This window comes from Ischnura elegans, chromosome 7 (assembly GCF_921293095.1).
Source record: "Ischnura elegans chromosome 7, ioIscEleg1.1, whole genome shotgun sequence".
In the NCBI taxonomy this organism is placed as follows: Eukaryota; Metazoa; Arthropoda; class Insecta; order Odonata; family Coenagrionidae; genus Ischnura; species Ischnura elegans.
The window spans coordinates 80,104,157-80,122,593 of record NC_060252.1 but is presented as its reverse complement, the minus strand read 5'-3'; the positions used below and the strand labels follow the sequence as shown (position 1 = coordinate 80,122,593).

The window sequence follows — 18,437 nt, the reverse complement described above, 5'->3', positions numbered from 1 at the left end:
GTTTTGACTTCCGTGTTGTTACTTCCCCACGCCCTTGAACCTGTTTACACGCTTCATTCCTCCTTTCCCTTGGAGTTCGACTGTCGCGTTTCCTTTCGGATTCCTCAGTGGCTGGCATCGAGAGACGTCTCGAGGAACAAACTTCGGAAGGAGAAGATGTTGGCTCGTTAAGATTCGCAGTTTTTGCTGTTCCAGTGCGTGGGGTGGTGTTTGCAATAAATCATGGCTCCATAAGCGTGACATTCATTCGATAATTTACTCGCCCAATTGGAATGCATACGCTTTTCGTTCTTCATTCTTCGCTTTCATAATCATTGCTTGCGCAGAAACTTTTTTTTATAAGGAAATATGTTCCGTGAACCTCCGCTAGATACACGCCAAATAAAGAGCAACTTTTATGAGGTTTCACTTGCAACAGGTTTTCCTTTACTTGTTCGCGTTTTAATGGATTCCCATTCGGTACTTTGATAAAAATAATAATTATTTCTTTTCTGGAATACTGTTATTCATGTTATCCAAGTGCTGAAATTTTAAAAAGCTAATCGGCCACGATAATTAAAATATCTTACTCAGTTTGAGAAATCGTGACCTACTTGTAACTTAATTCTTCTGCTGAGATATTCTGGTAAAGGACGAATTGGCTATTATAAAGAAGCGGGGGATAAAATAGGAGTTACGTAGTATTCACTATTGAGCATACTTTTTTATCATATGACAGTGTCAAAAATAATATTTTACATGGCCGCCGTAGTAATAGCAACAATATGTCATATTGTGAACATTCTGTAGAGAATAAAGAACATAGTAGCATCGAAGGAGATGCCGCGTTTTTTCTATTGCAAACGTACTACGGTCATTTTTCAGTGATTATGAATAGTGGGCCATTCGCGGAAAGGTGGTGCCCTCTCTAAAGGAGATATTTTTCGTCCTCGGTCAACAGATGTTCCTAAAAGCAGTTGACCGGTCACGGATGGTGCTGCAAGATGTATGGTGCAGTGGGGCGAGTTCGAATTGGGAAACTTAGGCGATGTGGGTCAGGATAAACGTCGTCGTCTCGGTCAAACCATGGATTGGTTGCTTATTTATTATGATTTTCATATGCATTGCATGTGATTCCCGTAAATATTCACATCCCAATAGTTTTCATTCAGATTCAGAGATATTATTAGATTCATAGTTCACCATGTTAATAAAGCCCTATTTGTAAAGACTCGAGCTTATTAATCGGCATCATACAAGAGAATTTTTTATGTCACTGAAGCATAGCGCGTAATATATTTTTTCTCGGCCTCTTTCAATAGTGGAACGTATTGGATGGACCTAATAATGGCGTTCATTACACGATAAAACCTCATGTTTATTTTTCCACGCCGTGCGTACTCAGATGCGTGGACATACTCGTGAGGGCTTTATATTTTTTTTCCTTTCATGTCTATGAACTCACTCGTATCTACGATAAAATCTTCCGCCCCCGATTGTAAATAAGTCCCTCTCGAAAATGCCTATTAAAAATGACGTATGGAATCCTTATTTGATTTCCCGCCGCTACTTTATTTTGCGGGCTGGAAGCACCTATGTCACGACGAATAATGCTTTATTATTTTTCTTTTCTGATGTTGTCCGCCGTTCCGGAAAGTGTATTGCTTGCACGTGGTTCCACTCTGTTGCATTTCATTTCTCCCTGTGGTATTCGAAAACGTCATCTTTCGGATGAGAAGGTTTATATCTTTACAGTGACTGCAGGGATTGGCCCTGGTGAAGTTGATATTTATATCGCTATCGTACGATTCTCCCTATGCTGCTCCAGTACCTATCTCTTTTGAGGTATTTATTTTCTTTACGCTTAAAAAGGTTCCAACGCAAACTTTTAGCATGGATCTAAAGAAACAATATTCCGGACAAATATTAGAATATATTTCCTATATGCTACAGAAAATTATTTTGGAGATAGAAGTTGGTGCAGAAAAATCTCTGAGCTTACAACATTCATCCTATCTTCAGAGACAACCCAAATTCTATGTTGTTAGATATCATCTTGGGAGTTGGCAGCGTAGCAGAAAAAGTTTTATAGTTATATTAAGGTTTCTTCGGGAAAATAAACTTTCAGAGGCTGATAAATAAACGTTTAACGTTAATTGCATATGTAAGGACTAATGGTTCTACGGTTATTTACTCAAAATATGGTGTTTTCCTTAAATATTTCTATTTACTATTTAGAAGATAAAGCTTTACTATAGAATTTCTGCACTGATTATTTGTTGCGCAAGTGTGGTGAATATAAGGATCTGTTAAAATCACAAGTTTTTCGTTATTTCAATTCGGGGGTGTCTAAAAAACTTCATTCCAAATTAATAGAATTTTGCTCACAGAATTCCGAATTCATTTACTGCGTAATGACGAATAGTCGCACACTTTTCATAACATTGCATCAATTTTAATGGAAATAGGCCACGAAAATTTTCGTCACAAACTCATTTCACCACGTACAGGAAGCCATAAATGATATGTAAGGTACCTCTTAGAAATGGAATATTTCGTTGATATTTTCTGGATTTTATATTTCATTACATTATCGTTATTTGTAAGTAAATTTTGTTTTTAATTATTTCCGCGTATGTATCTGTATCCTCCGATGATATTAAAAGAAATGTTGGTGGAGGTATCACAAAAATACGCGGATAACACCCTAAAACGAAGTTTATTTATAGTCAATGGCACGAGAAGAAGAACAATTAGTTTATAGCAAGTACTATGAATAAATTTACTATTGGACTATTTGGAGCTATTAAGACTCTTATTACCGATACTCTTAAGAATCTGTCAAATGTTATTTATACTTTTAAGCTTATGCTGACGTGTAAGTTCAGAATGTTTTTTAGAATTTCCGGAAAAATCGTAATTAATGCCAATCACTTAAATGAATTTTCTCTCTCTAACTCATTCAAAGTCTTACGATGGAACCACTTTTTGAAAGGCAAAAAAATCAACTTACACTCTTTCTCTACAGTACCCATATGCGTTCTCAACCTCCCGCCTCACATTTCGCTTCTTTCACGTTCCCTAATCTGAGCCCTAAGCTAGCCCATTATTATCCCCTCCTTCCATCTCCAGCCCTTTTCACAATCTCTGCCTCCCTGTTCTTTTGCTCCCAATTCTCACCGTCCCTTCCATCATTCATGACCCTTCCCTCTCATCCCTTTGGAAAAAAATTAGCAATTCAAATCGATAAAGATTCGCACCTGATGGAATGCATAAATGGAATCCGATTCAATCCTTCGTACATTTTTTTTCTCTCTACTCAAAATACAGAGTACCCCAAGGGACTTGTTCGGCTCTTCCTACTTTCATTATTTTTTCCTCGCTTCATCTCACCGTCTCCTCCTCATTGTTTCTTGCCGAGCGAAAATTATTTTCATTTCTGTCGCATTCCCATTCTCGACTTTGTCTACCTTATACCTCACGTAGGTGACGGATCTATGGGGGAGGGCTAAGTGGGCTATTACCCCCACCCCCAATGGGTCTAAACGCACTCTAGATCAAATATAAATTGTTGGGGGTTGCCTCATTATGCAAAAGTATTATTTAGTCATATTTTACGATATATTCACCAACTTTAACGAATTGAAATTCAAATTAGCTCTAAAATTTGGGCCAATTTTACGCGCTTTTGGTATGTTACAATCTAGTAGCAGATCCATAGGGACTTAGAGAAGTTATAACCCCCCCCGGGTGGTATCCTTTTTACACCAAAAGAATGGTAATTTTGCTCGCACCCCTATTACTGCTGGAAGGTTACCCCCCACTCATCACCCTCCCTTATCCCTATTCTGGAACTACCACTGCCTCACATGGTGCAGAGAGCTCAAACATTCGTGAATGAAGCATTCCCATAAATTTCCCTCCTCCTTCCCATCAAAATGTGTTTTAAAATCACTTTCACTAAAAATATAATTATTTGAAAAATAGTGGATTTTACTTAATGTTGGGTTGTGGAAAAATTTGCCTCCATCGCACCTCACGTGGTGCACACTGCACAAAGCTCAATCATTCGTGACTATCGTTGTCACTCCTGTTTAAAATGTATTTTAAAGTCACCTTCACCAAAAAATGAATGATTTGGAAAAATATTGATAGATGTTACGATGATGATTAAACACCGCTAGACAGATGATATTGGATTAATCCATGTGTTGGGTTGTGGAAAATTTTCTCTTCATTGTACCCCACGTGATGCAGATAACTCAATCATTTGTGAATGAAGGATTCCTATCATTGTCATTTCTCCTTTCTATCAAAATGTATTTTTAGGTCTCTAAATAAAATGTAGAATGATTCGGTAAAACATTAACGGGGAATATTGGATTAAACCCTATATTGGGTTGCGGAAATATTATCACCCTCGTACCTCACGTGAAGCAGAGAGCTTGATTATTCGTGAATGAAGGAATATTATCATTGGCCCTCCTCATTCCTACCGAAATGTGTTTTAAAGTCACTTTCACTAAATAACTGAAATAATTAGGAAAAAAGCTGCAGGTGGCATTGGATTAAATCCTGTTTAGAGCAGTGGTGAAATAGGCCTGTATTTTTGTCTCCTGCGTTGGGACATCCGTCCTCGTGTCTGGCTCTTGAAAGGTTGCCTAATGAGATAGCTAACCTATATTGGACGGATTGCGAGTTAGCTTGTAAAAATAGTGGTACCTTTTCTATTTATCTAGTTGAGCTGGACTCGAGTAGAGTTGTTGAGTTATCAAGTCGTTATTTTAATTGATTTAAGTTAAAAATAGTAACTTGATGCACCTTTTATCCAATTGGTACCGATATCTATTCGGGTATTTCTTCAATGCTTTTTGCTTCTGTTTCTTTTTAATGAGACATTAAACCTCTTTGATACCTATCCAGCAGATCCCAGTAAGTATTGGCTCTCTTACAATAATTTATTGAAATAAAATTCTTTTGTTCGTTGGCGCCTTACTTTTATGATTCATTTTTTATGACACTTTTATAATTTTATTAAACTTTCATAAATGATGGGCTTTCGTACTTTAAAATCATGTTATTTCTCTCTCTTTTTCTCATTTTTCGGACAGATGGATGTAATAATTTCTAGTACTAGTAATATACCTATAATTTCACTACTAGTAGTATATCCGTTATCAATTTACTTTCTATTCATCATATAACGTCATTTGTTCCTGAGGTCCTCCAAATTGAAAGTGTAAGCATGGATAAAACCTCGGAACATCAATAGATTCCAAAACCTCGCATATAAAGTCGAAGAAATCCGGCTCCCGGCAACAAAGGAACGCCCAAAAGAAAATCCTAGATTTCTTTCAGCAGTAAAAATTCATATAACCGTTATCAGTCCAATTTTCCCATTTGGGAACATATTTAAAAAATTCATGAAAATCATATTTCGTATCTGTGATTACTTTTATAGCTTTCGTTAAGTAAATAAATTATGACATTATTTTTACAAGTGAATAGCATGACTCGTGTATATAATGGTCGTCAATTATACCCTATCAAAATTGGTAATTTTCATCATCTTGGTAGTGAGTATGTGGTTTAATACATATTTTTCCCTACTCCTGCTCTCCAGTGACAAACGCTAATTTATTCAAAAGATCGATATACATTATTGTTAAACTTAGTTATTTGGTCAGGTGTACATTTATTTTTCAAGCAATAGCAAAATTTTGGCGTGTTCCCATTTGGAAACGTGCTTGAAAACTCATTGAAAATATTTTGTTCCGGTATTCTTTCAGAATATCTCTAAATTAATTGTAATGTAAATAGGATGAGCAAAAAATAATAAAAATCAATTGGCACGTTAGTTCGGTCTTCAAAGGGTTAAAATTTTTTGTAAGTTTTGGATTTTTATTACTGTATTGTGCCTTTACTTAAACATATTCGTTGCATGAAAATGGTCCATTTTGATTACTTTTTTTACATGCAATTTAAATAGCGCAAAACTAAACCGTTAAACTCATAAACCGTTGCATTTGCACCAATAGTATCATTGAAGTAGGTATGTATATCATGAAAAATCATAAGTTTTTATTTCTCCTGAGTTATTAATCAATTACTTAACCCTTTCTATCCCAGAGCTACTTTTGGGAGAATTTAAATTTCAATATCTTTTATCATGAAATCTGGAGCATTTTACACTCACCCATAATTATTGTGTTAGCTAAATTATTAGTAATTACAATTGACACCACAAAATAATGCGTAGTTTAGATATTTCCTGAATAGAGCAGATCATTTATACATTTTTGATGCTGCTAAGAAGCAACATTGGGTTATAATGGGTTAAATAACCATTTTATAGTGTCACTCTGATATACCTTCAACAATTGTATGGTCCCTTAAATGGCCTAATAACCAAGCTATACGGTATAATCGTTATGTAAACACTGTACCAGTAATATATCAACCAATTCAATATTCCATGCTTTCGCCTTCTAGTGGACATAAACTAAATTCAATGACGAGATTAACTTTCGCCGCTGGAGGTAGTTTCTTGAAATGCTTTGTGTGCAGCGAGTTGAGTCGAGGGCAGTCACGTGACTTGGGGGTCGTTAATGCCAGCTCTTTCACTTGAATCACTTTGTCGTTTGTTAGCAGATTTGCTCGCTTAGTTTGCCATTGGTGGCGTGAAGCTAGTCGAGTCACGTGCTAATTAGTACACAGGCTGTGCAGATCGAATGGGACTGCAAACAAACATCGTTTGGACGGCAAGGCGACGGTCACCAATTTCGGCCAGGACTAAAGCGGCAACGTAATTATTTCTTGCCCGCGTCCATTTGAATTACGTTCATTACAGATTCTTCGTGAATTCTAGACAAGGGGCTGTAATAAGGTAGTAAGTCAAAGCGTTCTTTCATATCAATTCGCTATTAAAAATAAAATCAATAATATCATTGAATGGTTTTGAATTATGGTTTTGAATTTCATGAATGTTATCAGTAATTTGGTTTCTTAATTCTTCCATCGATTTCTTTGGTTGATTAGCTGTTTCCGCCATTCATTTGTTTTGAGTTGAAGGAATAAAAAATTTGCTTTTTCCATTTGGTGATTTACTTTTTACGACCATTATTTCGTTCACATGTAGCATTATCAAGGTGAGGACTACAGTCAAAATAAATCAACATGGAAGCAAATTTTTTATTCCTTCAACTCCTACGTTAAAATATTTCCTCCAAATCACGCCCGCTACTATTATTTTCTGAATTGAATGAGGGATAGGCAAATTATAGCATGGTTGAGAAGATTTTTTTTTAATTTCATTCGCTATTTGTATGAAAATTTGGGCATAACAATCATATACCAAACGGCAAACGGAGTTCAAACGAACATAAAAGACTGGGGAAATCAGAAACCACGGTGCTTTTATGAGGTCCGAAAAAATTCGAGGACATTTCAGAAATGATAAAGGTAAGTAGTTGGTAAAATTTTATGCATGTCCCTGCCAAAAACATACGTCGTATTTCTTGCAGTTGATTACTTGCGGAGGACCTAACAGAACAGAGAAGTAATTTGTTTGGTCTACATGTTTCGTATTTATTCATGTTTTTGTAGTCCGTCCTTGTTCATGCAACCTGCAGTGTTTCCAGTATTTTGGTTTCGTGCAGGTTTTTCCGGTATTATTTCTAAAATAACCGCGCTCTATTGGATCACCTCTGGTCTCACGACTATAGGAACGTAGGAGACTCCAATATTATTTTCTGATACGTGGTACTTACTGTGAACACGTAAATTTATATCCTTGAATAGATATTAAAATTCTGAAATTGTCGTTGAAAAATTCAAGTAGAAAATAGTTCAAATTCGTCATAAATTCGAATATTTTGTAAATCATTAGTTAATCGGGTATGAATAATAGACGTGAAAAGTTTCCAAGACATGTATACGCAAAGAAATTTTCAAGTGTTTGGTCTATTTCTCTTTGGTGAAGAGTTATACATTTAGATATTAATTTACCATATTATGCTTAAGTACCTATTTTATGTCTTTTCACCGTCATTTTCGTAAACAAAGGCACTAATTCGATAAATTGATATGCCAATGAATCAGCGCAAGAAGCTAAAGTCAAATTAGAATGCTCTTTGTGGCATTCATTATTTCTTGGTAGCAAACATTGATCCTCTTATTTTATTCATTTATCTCATTTTCTTCATTTAATTCTCATATCTCTTTTCGCTACAATTTTTTTATCATACCGGCAAGATAAGCACAAGATATATTTCACATAACTACAAAATACATTTTAATAGTAAAATCATCACAGTGTAAAATTTCTGTTCCTGAATATGGAAAAGCTTTAACCTTTGTACCAAAAATTCTTCTAAAATATTTTATGCTACGTAAAACATGTAAAAATTCATATTTTTAACGCAATTCTTTTTTCTGCTTCGTTCTAATAAAGGGCCAAGTCAAGAAGGCGCAATGAGCACAATTGTCTCTTTTTTTTATTCATTCAGAAAGAGTTGGTTCAAAACTTTTGACTCAGCGTTTTAATAGCCCTAGATGCTTATTTTTTTTCAATGAGCTTTTGGGCATCTTGCGCTCTGGGTAAAAAATTCAAAGCAGTCAGCACAAGTTAGAGTGAGAAGACTTCCATTCAGGCCCTCGGGATACTTTTAAACGTCTTTTTCTTTGGCGGAGCTATTTCTCTTAATAACGGACTGAGCCACCTCTCAAAAAACCTGTCCCTCCTCCCTCTTCCACCCATCTAGGTTGCGCGCCGGTTGGGAAATTACGCCGGCCACAGATGTGGATGGATTCGGGGAGAAAACGTTATACAGTTTTAAAAGTAACATCTGCCGGGGAAAAGATGGAATCGTCCCAGAAATTATAGCCCAGGCCTCCGATTCCTTAAGTCAAACGTCCATTTCGGGAACTGCCATTTTGGGCCGACTTGACTGCTTTGCTCATTTCTCCCTTCTCTGGATGAGGGAGAACTTCTCCATCGAGATTTTCTTTTCTTTTTTTCTTCCTTACAACATGAGATGTTTCCCTCGCGTTATTTAACGCTTCAAGAGGCAGGAAATCGGTCAGGAGGGGCAGGAGAGGATAAAATATTTCGTCTTGTACACGGGGAATAAGGCAGATGGGAAGGTTTCTTGATTTATTTTGTTTTAGAATCACGCCATGCTGAGATTTTCTGAGACGGTATTTAATCTCTCACGTGAAGCATAGTGCTCGAATGATTGAATTCGGCGAAGGAGCAGGTTTTTGTTTTTGTTTTGCTTAAGCTTTATTTCTGTTGGTTACTAATGTACAAAAATGAGACTTATCTCGAGAAACACGAGGGAACTCGTGATAATCCTTGCAAAATTGATTTCTCGCCATTAATTTGTGGAAAAATGGTCAATTAGGGATTTAAAATGAGGACATGAATGAGGGTTGTCAAATAAATATTCATAGAATAATGTATTTTCTGTCATAATTAAAATAAAACGTTGAGGTATAAATATTACGCTCGATTTACAAAAAAATATCACTGTGCAAGTATTCATAAAAGGATACAATGTCTCATGCGTATATTTTTCGAAAAACATTTCTGGCGTCATTTTCGAAAAAATTCAATGAATGGTACAAATGTTCAGCCAAGAGATCATATAATTAACACGCTCAGAAATAGGTTGTAAGAATAAACTTTGCAGAGCTTTCGTTTAATTATATTTAATCGATACTTAGCGAGAGCATCAAGTTTTTCACCGCTAGAATATGGAAAACTCATTAAAGTCATGTAGATGTCATTGATGACAGTAACACTCAATAAAATGAGGGAATAATTGATTAAAATACGCTACTCACCCTGGCGTTCCATTCTTTCTTATAGATGGCGAAGGTTCACGAGGTATCTGAAAAAATAAAAGAAAGTACATTAATGCCGGGGCAAATATCAATTTTATTTATCAACACTTTAATTTTATGACTAGTATGCGTGGTGTTTCAACTTACTCAAGGAAATATAAAAACTGAGTTTAAAAAAAATGAATGAAATCCTAAGTTTTTGAGTTTTGTTTACATTTGAAAGACATGGAATTAGTCACGGTCTTCAATTTATCAACCTTGAATATATATATCTGTGGTATCTTAGCATCCCTTATCTCCTCAGAGATGTGTATCAAAGACTGAGTTTACTCTTGTTCCTACTGTTAGCTCTCAAGCATACTAACAAAATAGTTTAATGTAAATATATTTTTAGCACCAAAGGAAAAGATTTTCCGTGGAAAAATATTTGAATTGGCCTTTAATAACCAATCACTACTATCGCCGCAAAAAAAGTAGTACGGTGGACTCTTAAGAATTTGTACGAAATTCTACCGAAACTCGTTGAGGACGTATATTGTTTTACCTATTGTATATTCGGTTTCAACAATGAATCATTGAATATTGTTTAAACGTAAACGTTTCCCTTCTACGGTCGAAAGAGTGAGAAACACGCGAAAAACTATGAAAACGGTGAAACGGTTTTCTTCATCTTGTAACGGGAAAAGTATTTTATTGGTGCATTTTATTGTATTTCTTATAGAGAGAAAAACGTCTTCAATTTACAAACGGCTTTATAAAATTAACTTTTACCCATTCATTGATTTTTAAAATGGCCGAAAGGCAGAATTTTCGATGTTTGGAAGAGTACCTGAAAATTGAAGTTACGTGTGCTATATGTAAAAATATTTCTAAACTTTTAATCTAAGGAAATTTTTATATTGTTCCTCATACCTACTTAAAATAAGCCAGAAATACGATAAACGCCCAGCGGCAATGTATTTCACCAAAACAACGATTTTCTTATAAGACCTGGTTGGTCTGGTCTGCAACGTGATCGACGGATCTGTCGGCAGTAAATCATTTATTTTGATACTTATACCATTGCACTACTAAGCCGGGAATTAAAATACCAGTAAATTCAATTATTTCAAATAGCTCTTTTTCAAATGAAAATCGGTAAATAATTATTTTACGAGTATATCTAGATTGCGAGGGCCTTCCAATGAAGAATTTCATAATTTTATTATACCTCTGCAACATTTCATATCCTTATAAAATGTTTTTCCCACTAAGCCCATTTATGCGATTCTGAGTTGAGATTTTTTCTATTTCCTTTTTCTATACGTGTGATTCTGAGTTGAGGTTTTTTCTGTTTCTTGTGCATCTTGTTTGTTGGCGTAGGGTATGACTATAGAAGGCACTTGATCGTGTTTATTCTCTTAAAATCATTGATAAAAAAGGCGCCATTTCACCCGGGGAAAAGAAGCAGGTTAGCGAGGAAAATGCTTTTTTTCCCTGTGCAGTTTGATACATTAATGCAAGTGCTATTCCCTTGGCCATTCTTGCATTGGAGGCCATATTGTGGATGGGTCGAGATTTTTTCCAATTGCTAGGAGAAAAAAAACAGGCTATCCCATTCAAAACGGACCGGGATGTACTATTGATGCTTGCGAGAACTCTACATTTTAAATGGTGCTGACTGAAAACTCAGTGTGTTAAGTTGCCGTTTTGGGCTGCGGTGATGGAAGAAATTCCACTATTTGGGAAGCTCGATAGAGGAAAACGGATGCAGCAGTAAGGGCATCAGGAAGAGAATTACATTAGCAAAGGAGGCGTTCATAAACAGGGAGGAACTTATGAATGAATCATTATAAAAGAGTTTAAACAAAAAGACTAGTGAAGAGTCTGCTCTGGAGTATAGCGCTTTACGCTGCTGAAACATGGCCACTTTCTAAGGAGGCGTCCAAGATGTGGATGTGGAGAAGATTGAAGAAATTAAAGTGGACGGAGAGAAGGAGGAACGACGAAGTGCTGGACATGGTGGACAAGGAGAGGCAGGTTATAGATGAGATACGGAGAAGGCAGAAGGTATGGATAGAGCGAGTTCTAAGCGCGGAGGGCGTTGAAAACAGTGTTAGGTTGTAGAATGCTGGGTAAACGAGGGAGAGGAAGGAATAGAATAGGATTTTTGGATAGAATGAAAGGGAGTAGACCTTACTGTGAATTGAGGAGGGAAGTTCACGAGGGAAGGGGAGGCTACCAAAATACTTCTTAAGTGTTCTATGAAAACCTAACTTTATCGGTAGATTACTTTATTAATTAACTGATGTCGGATGATTATGTGGGATGAAAAGGGTTTTCTAAGACTAGAATGGACCATAAACTAGTCGCCTGATACAAAAACTGTACTTTTGTGGGAGATACTTCACTTTTGAAGTAAACAGGGAACGTGGCTCGTGAACAAAGCTCCATAATTTTTTTACTTGCACCATGCCCTCATTATAGAAGTTTAGGTATTTCCGAGGTAATGAAGAGTTGAGTGAAAAAACGTAAAATTGATAAAACTGTTTTAAAATAATGCTTTCATATAAATTAATTACTGTAAAAATGCAATACATACTCTCCAACTTTTACCAGGAAAAGATAATTAACTGGCAAAAAATGTTGAATTTTATGCTATTAATTAATTATTGGCGTTAATGAAAGAGTAAAGTTACTGTCATAATTGAAGTGAAATAAAAATTTTAATTTTACATAGATTACTCCAGGCTTATTTATTTTCTCGTCCTGAATTTGCTTCTTTCAAAGCTACGTCCAAGCGTTTACGATGAATATTTTCATGGAGACTATTCCGGCATATCCCACACTAAAAGCTATTCATCGTTGCTCACACTTTTTTACGTCATTGTGCCTTTCACCACCTATTAATACGCTACGGCCCCAAACATTGTTGACGCCACTAATAAAGTGGAAAAGTACGGAGAGCCATTAGCTAGATTTACTGTTTCCATAGAAGGAACGGGTGACAATATCATTCAAGTATGTCATTTTTACCTACTGTGTTTTGTCTTTTTTTAGTAAGAAACGAAGTACCTATATTTATTGTACGTTTTTGTGAGAATTTTTACTATGTGTTACCACCATTTCTCATAATTTTGAATGGGGATGCAGACAAAAATAATATTTTAAAGTAGGGGAAGAATATTTTAAGTTCTATTCCCCCAAGTAATTATCTATGCCTGACATAGTACGAATCTTCCTCCCAATTTTCTTTACGATTCACATGCTACCCTCCTCCAAGAATAGCTGGGAAATTTTATATTTTGTCTGAATTAATCCTTCACTATATTCCCTCTTAATTATAGATATTATCATATTTTTCCGTTTTATTTAGCGAGTTCTTACCTCCTTCTTTGCTTTCGTATATAAATTTCACGCTAAATATTACAATCTTTGACCACTAAATTTTCAACTCATATTCTCTAACTCTTCGAGCTTAACCTACAGCCTGATTATTTTCCGTACCGTATTTATTACTCCATTCCTACAGCATTGTTCCATGAGGAGTTTATTATAATGTTCCCGTTTTTCAATGCCATTCTTCGTTATCATGCCCACGAAGAACAAGCTCTCCTGGTGCTACAAATTCAAAATTTTTCTACAAATTTTAATAGTAATGATAATTTAAGTGAAACGTCACTTTGTGCATAGGTATGACTAGTTCCCAAAAATTCATAGTTTGAAAATTTAATGTTTTCCAGTATTCCTATCTAAGTTTTGAGTAACTTTAATAATTCTTTCCGAAGAACGCAGGTACACTTCATTATTTTATTTTACAATTTTTTAACTGTCCATGAGAAAACAAGATCAATTGAATTGTATCGGGGTGCCTGATAGCATTTAACAATCAAACGTAAACCAACATCCATGCCCTTGGTAAGGATATTGATAAAATAACCAGGAGGGACTCGAACCCGCGACTTTTGCTTTGACAGATGAAGATTTAACCCCGCCGGCACCGAAGCCGGCAAAGGTTAATAGGCATTGATCAAATATTATCCTGGGAAATATTTGATACTGGGAGGGGAAACCTCAGTACTATCTCGATCGCCAGATATATTATGTGAACTTTAAAAAATTTTCTATGCGGAAAATTTGAAATTAATTCCTGGTTGGAAAGCGTTTTCTAATTTCTCCTATGGTCAGAGTTGCTTCCATCATTCGTCCTCGTTCGCATCCGCAGATTTTCCACGCATCCTTTTCCACGACTCTTATTCTCTTGTCCGCCCAGCTGTTTCTTCCCTACGAGATGCCTTTGCTCTCCCCAATCGTTGTGCGATGCGCGACATATGGTTTTCCTTCCACAATGTGACGTAGGACAACTGTCAATCCCATTTCGGCCGCGAAATCGTACGGAATGGATAAAGGGATCGGTTGGTCAGCTTCCCAATAATGGCGTGGTGGTGCGTGGTTGGTTACCTCCCCTTTGGCGGCGTTGACATCGTCCCATTGTTGCACCCGCGTCGTTTTTGTTTTAGCCGTTTCACGTGCATCGATTGTTTTCTCCCCGACAGGATGCGTTGAATTTTTATTTTCATCAGGGTGATTCTAGGCGCGCATAAAATGGTTGCGGCTTTTCTTATTTGGGAACCTCGGAATGCATCCGATGGATTCAATGGGCTTGCCGTATAGGTATCCTTCTTCCATGCTGTAGATTCAGGTGGCCTTGGTCCATCAGGCGCTGATTTTTAGATGTCCTCAGGAGTAACCGTTATCAAAAATTACCGCCTAAATTTAATGTTATGACGGTGATGTAGTGCATGGTGAAACAAGAGAACATTTTCAATAGTTTTATGCCTTAGTATAGGCAATCAAAATGCGCCATAAATTTACATTGATAGTAATGTACCTTTCTAATACAGCTGGCCCCTAATAGTGGCGGTATCCAATTAATTTAGAAAATTCATTAAAATCTATTGCAAATTGTGTTTTTGATTTTAAATCTGCTATCATAAACCCCCAAAAAATTATGGATACACCTTTTCATTTTTTATAGTAAAAATTATATTATTAGAGGTTGAAACTGTATTAGATGAAAAACGCCATCATCAACCCCATAGAAGCATGAGCTTCAAATCCCATCGCTGACAGAGTTTTATGTAAGATACGTCCTTATCATATGAAAGCAATTTATTTTTTTACCTTGCCGTTTTAGAGGTGCTTCACCACAGTCAATTACATTTTTTAAATTAATTTTTTCCAGCTTAGAAAAAAATATGCAGGGCGGAGAAAATTTTTGTCATGAAATTTTAACCCTGGATAAACTGACGAAAAATAAGCAGTTTTTTATATTCGTAAGCACATTTGGTAATTTTACATGCTAAAACGACACTTGCGTCTGATTAGAATCTTAAATAAAGACTAAGAAAGACTTTATCGCAATTCTTAGCCTCTTTTCCACTTCATTATGGTTTAAAGTTTTCTCATTTTCAAATCCGTCTCAAATTACTGCAACTTTTACCTTAAAAACTAAAATTATTTTTATTAAGCTTTCTTGACACGTACCTAATATAAAAGGTTGTTAAAGGATCTTAACATTCAAATAAAGCATGCTTCGGCTTGAGCAATTAATTAATAAACTAGTCGTCAAAATGATTGCCGCTTTTTTTTGTGCCTGTCACTTACGGGGAGAAGTGATATTAAATCGACAAACAAATTTATTATTATTTATTTTTATTTAATTTGGAAGATGTAATAGATCTAATAAGAATCGTTAATGGATCCCTGCTAGGTGATTTACGTCTTTTGCTGTGGAGGCATCTTAATGCATCGCAGATTTTTGGAGTATCTAATTTTTTAGGTGCTGAACTTGCTACAGAAAGCTTTCATAAATCATCCTTAATTCCTTCAGGTCAACTCCAGGTGCATCCTTTCGGTATTTCCACCTATTCCTCTTTCGGCCCAGTGTTGTTAGCACAAGATCTCCTATTCCCCCCTGACTGAAAGACTTTTCGTTCACCATCCCTCCCTGACGGTTAAATGAAATGTGCTCAGACCCGCAATTTCCCAAACAGCCGATTACCGTGGAGAGTCGGCTTCACCAAGATGCGCGCGCCGACGACCACGACTGAGGGGGAGAAGTGATCCTAACGGGATAGCCTCGCGTGACCGCTTGCGGAGTAGGCGAAATGCATTCAGGACCTTCATCTCGTCGCTAAGCATCCATGTTCAGCAAAATCTGGTGCGCTTGGCCCATGTGGTGGCCTATATATTTTACTATATTCCCTTGTGTATTAAATATTACTAAAATGATTAATATTTGAAGACGTATATTCGTGAAATGTTGCCTCTGATGCGGCGAAAAATTTACTTAATAAACTCCATACGATAAAAGCACCACTTATTATTCTACTATATATTTAAATTGAACGTATTCTTTGTCAAAGTTCATCCGCTGTACTGCTGAAGCCAAGATCTAAGGTAGATTTTGTATGGTGTGAAATTTTTATAAGATAGTATAATTTTTATTTTTAAGCATTTTTAAATCTTCATGTCTAAACGCATTTTCTTAGATAACTTTATTTCCCATCTTTGATACGTTTTTTTGCTAGTTTTGACAATTTTCGTTGCCAGTGTCGGCCTTTTGCCCCTGAAAAATTGATAAAAAATTACTCAGAAATGTCGGCAATGATTCGATATTCAACCTGATGATATCCCCGAGAAGGCAACTGTCATGCAATTTGTCGGCGGATTGTGAAATTTCTTTGCCGACTTAAAAATTTACAAATCATTATTGTAGCCCGCAAGATTAATTTGGTTCGAGGTAGATAAGGAGTGATTCTTCCAACGTATTTAAAAAGTTAAAAGAAATTTTGGACAAATTTTTCCACCTCCGTTTTAAAATAGCATCGTTGTAGTAATCATTGTTTTCCGTGGACAGGAAAGGTGTTTTCTGAAGAGCAGGGGGAAGAGAAATTGCCATGGTATCCTTTTTGTTCAAACTTTAAATCCCCTTAGTTTTCTGTGAAATTGCTGGTGTCACCACGTTTTAATGCTTATTACTTGGGTGTTTTGAACTAAATGTTAAATGTATGATCAAAATAGTTTTTAACGTGGCCCCGCAGACTAACAATGAATCTTCAATGTGACCCGTAATATCATTTTGGTTGATCGACCCCAAGGTAGGTGAGGAGTGATTTTTCCAAAGTATTTGGGAAGCAAGAACTGGATAATAGATCGAATAATAGAAATTCTTCCTCATTTTGAAAATAGCATCATCGCAGTAATCGTTGCTTTCCTAGAACGAGGAAGGTGTTCCCTGAAGAGGAAAGTGCGTTTAACTAGGTATCTTTTCCGATTGAGCTTTCCGAAATCGTCTTAGTTCTATGTGAATTTACCGGGGTCATCTCATTCCATTGCTGATCGATTGGATATTTTATCCTATATTCATAAAAATAGCAATAATAATTTTAATCGCGAGTCGGAGAGAAATGAAGCATCTTCAGTGTGACCCGTTTGATTATTTCGGTTGACCGCTCCCAAGATGAGTTATTTTCCCTAACGTTACTGGGAATTAAAAAAAAACAATGAACATTTTTTTCCAACTCCTTTCGAAAATGGCATCATCGTGTCAATCGTAGCTTTTGGAGGACAGGAACGGTGTTTCCTGAATAGCACAGGATTGTACAGCTACCTAGATAACCTTTCAACACCAGTTTTCTCAAATTCCTATAGCTCTCTGTAAAATTTCCTGGTTAACCTAGTTCTAATGCTGATTGCTTGGCTACTTTTTCCTAAATTACCAATATATTACATATATTTGATTTTATAGGTGACCCGCAAAATCACGGTGAATTTTCAATATGGTCCGCAATATTATTTTGGCCGACCTTACCCATAGTTTATGATAAATGATTTTTCTAACGCATTTAGGAAGTAAAATGAAATATTGAACCTATTTTGCCTCCTCCATTTGAAAATACCATCGTCGTGGTAATCGCTGCTTTTCGAGGACGGGAAAGGCAATACGCACGACGATTATGTACGTACTTTGTAATAGTTCTCTGTAAAATTTCCGGTGTCTCCTAGTTCTAATGGCTTTTTTGGCTACTTTGTCCTAATTTTAATTTTATGATATACATAGTTTTATTCGCGGGCCAGACTAATGATGAATGTTCAATGTGACCCACAAGATCATTTAGGTTGACCACTACCAAGGTATATATGAATTGCCATGTGAAAATGTTCCCCCGGAATCGAACCACGTACCTTTGGCTTGCCGGGCCACTGCGCAAACCACTACGCAATAAAGGGTCCCTTTAATTCCCATGGCTTTTTCATGGCCACAGCCATAGGTCCGTGATTCGATTCCCAGTCCAGGCGATTTTTTTCTCGTGGCAATTTACGTATGTTTCACCGCTATTCACGCGGTAGGCTTTGAAATAATATACACTCCCAAAGTATATTATCCTAAATTTTAAATATATGGCACATATAGTTTTATACGTGGTCCCACTCACAAGGCTAATTATGAGTGATTTTTCCAACGTATTTAAGAGGCAAAATGCCTCCTTTATTTTGCCTCTCCCTTTTGAAAATCATCATCGTCGCTTGTAGAGGACGGAAAGGAATCCCCTAAGAGCAGAGGAGAA

At 36.3% G+C, this 18,437-nt stretch overlaps 1 protein-coding gene across 1 annotated transcript in view; it reads right to left on the bottom strand.

Moving 5' to 3' along the window:
• The window catches only part of LOC124162630 (delta-sarcoglycan-like), a 440,414-nt gene that overhangs the window by 127,153 nt on the left and 294,824 nt on the right, over positions 1-18,437 (bottom strand). Inside the window, exon 2 of the mRNA XM_046539222.1 lies at positions 9,826-9,872. Coding sequence (XP_046395178.1) covers positions 9,826-9,872 — 47 coding nt within the window. The remainder of the gene's footprint in view (positions 1-9,825; positions 9,873-18,437) is intronic.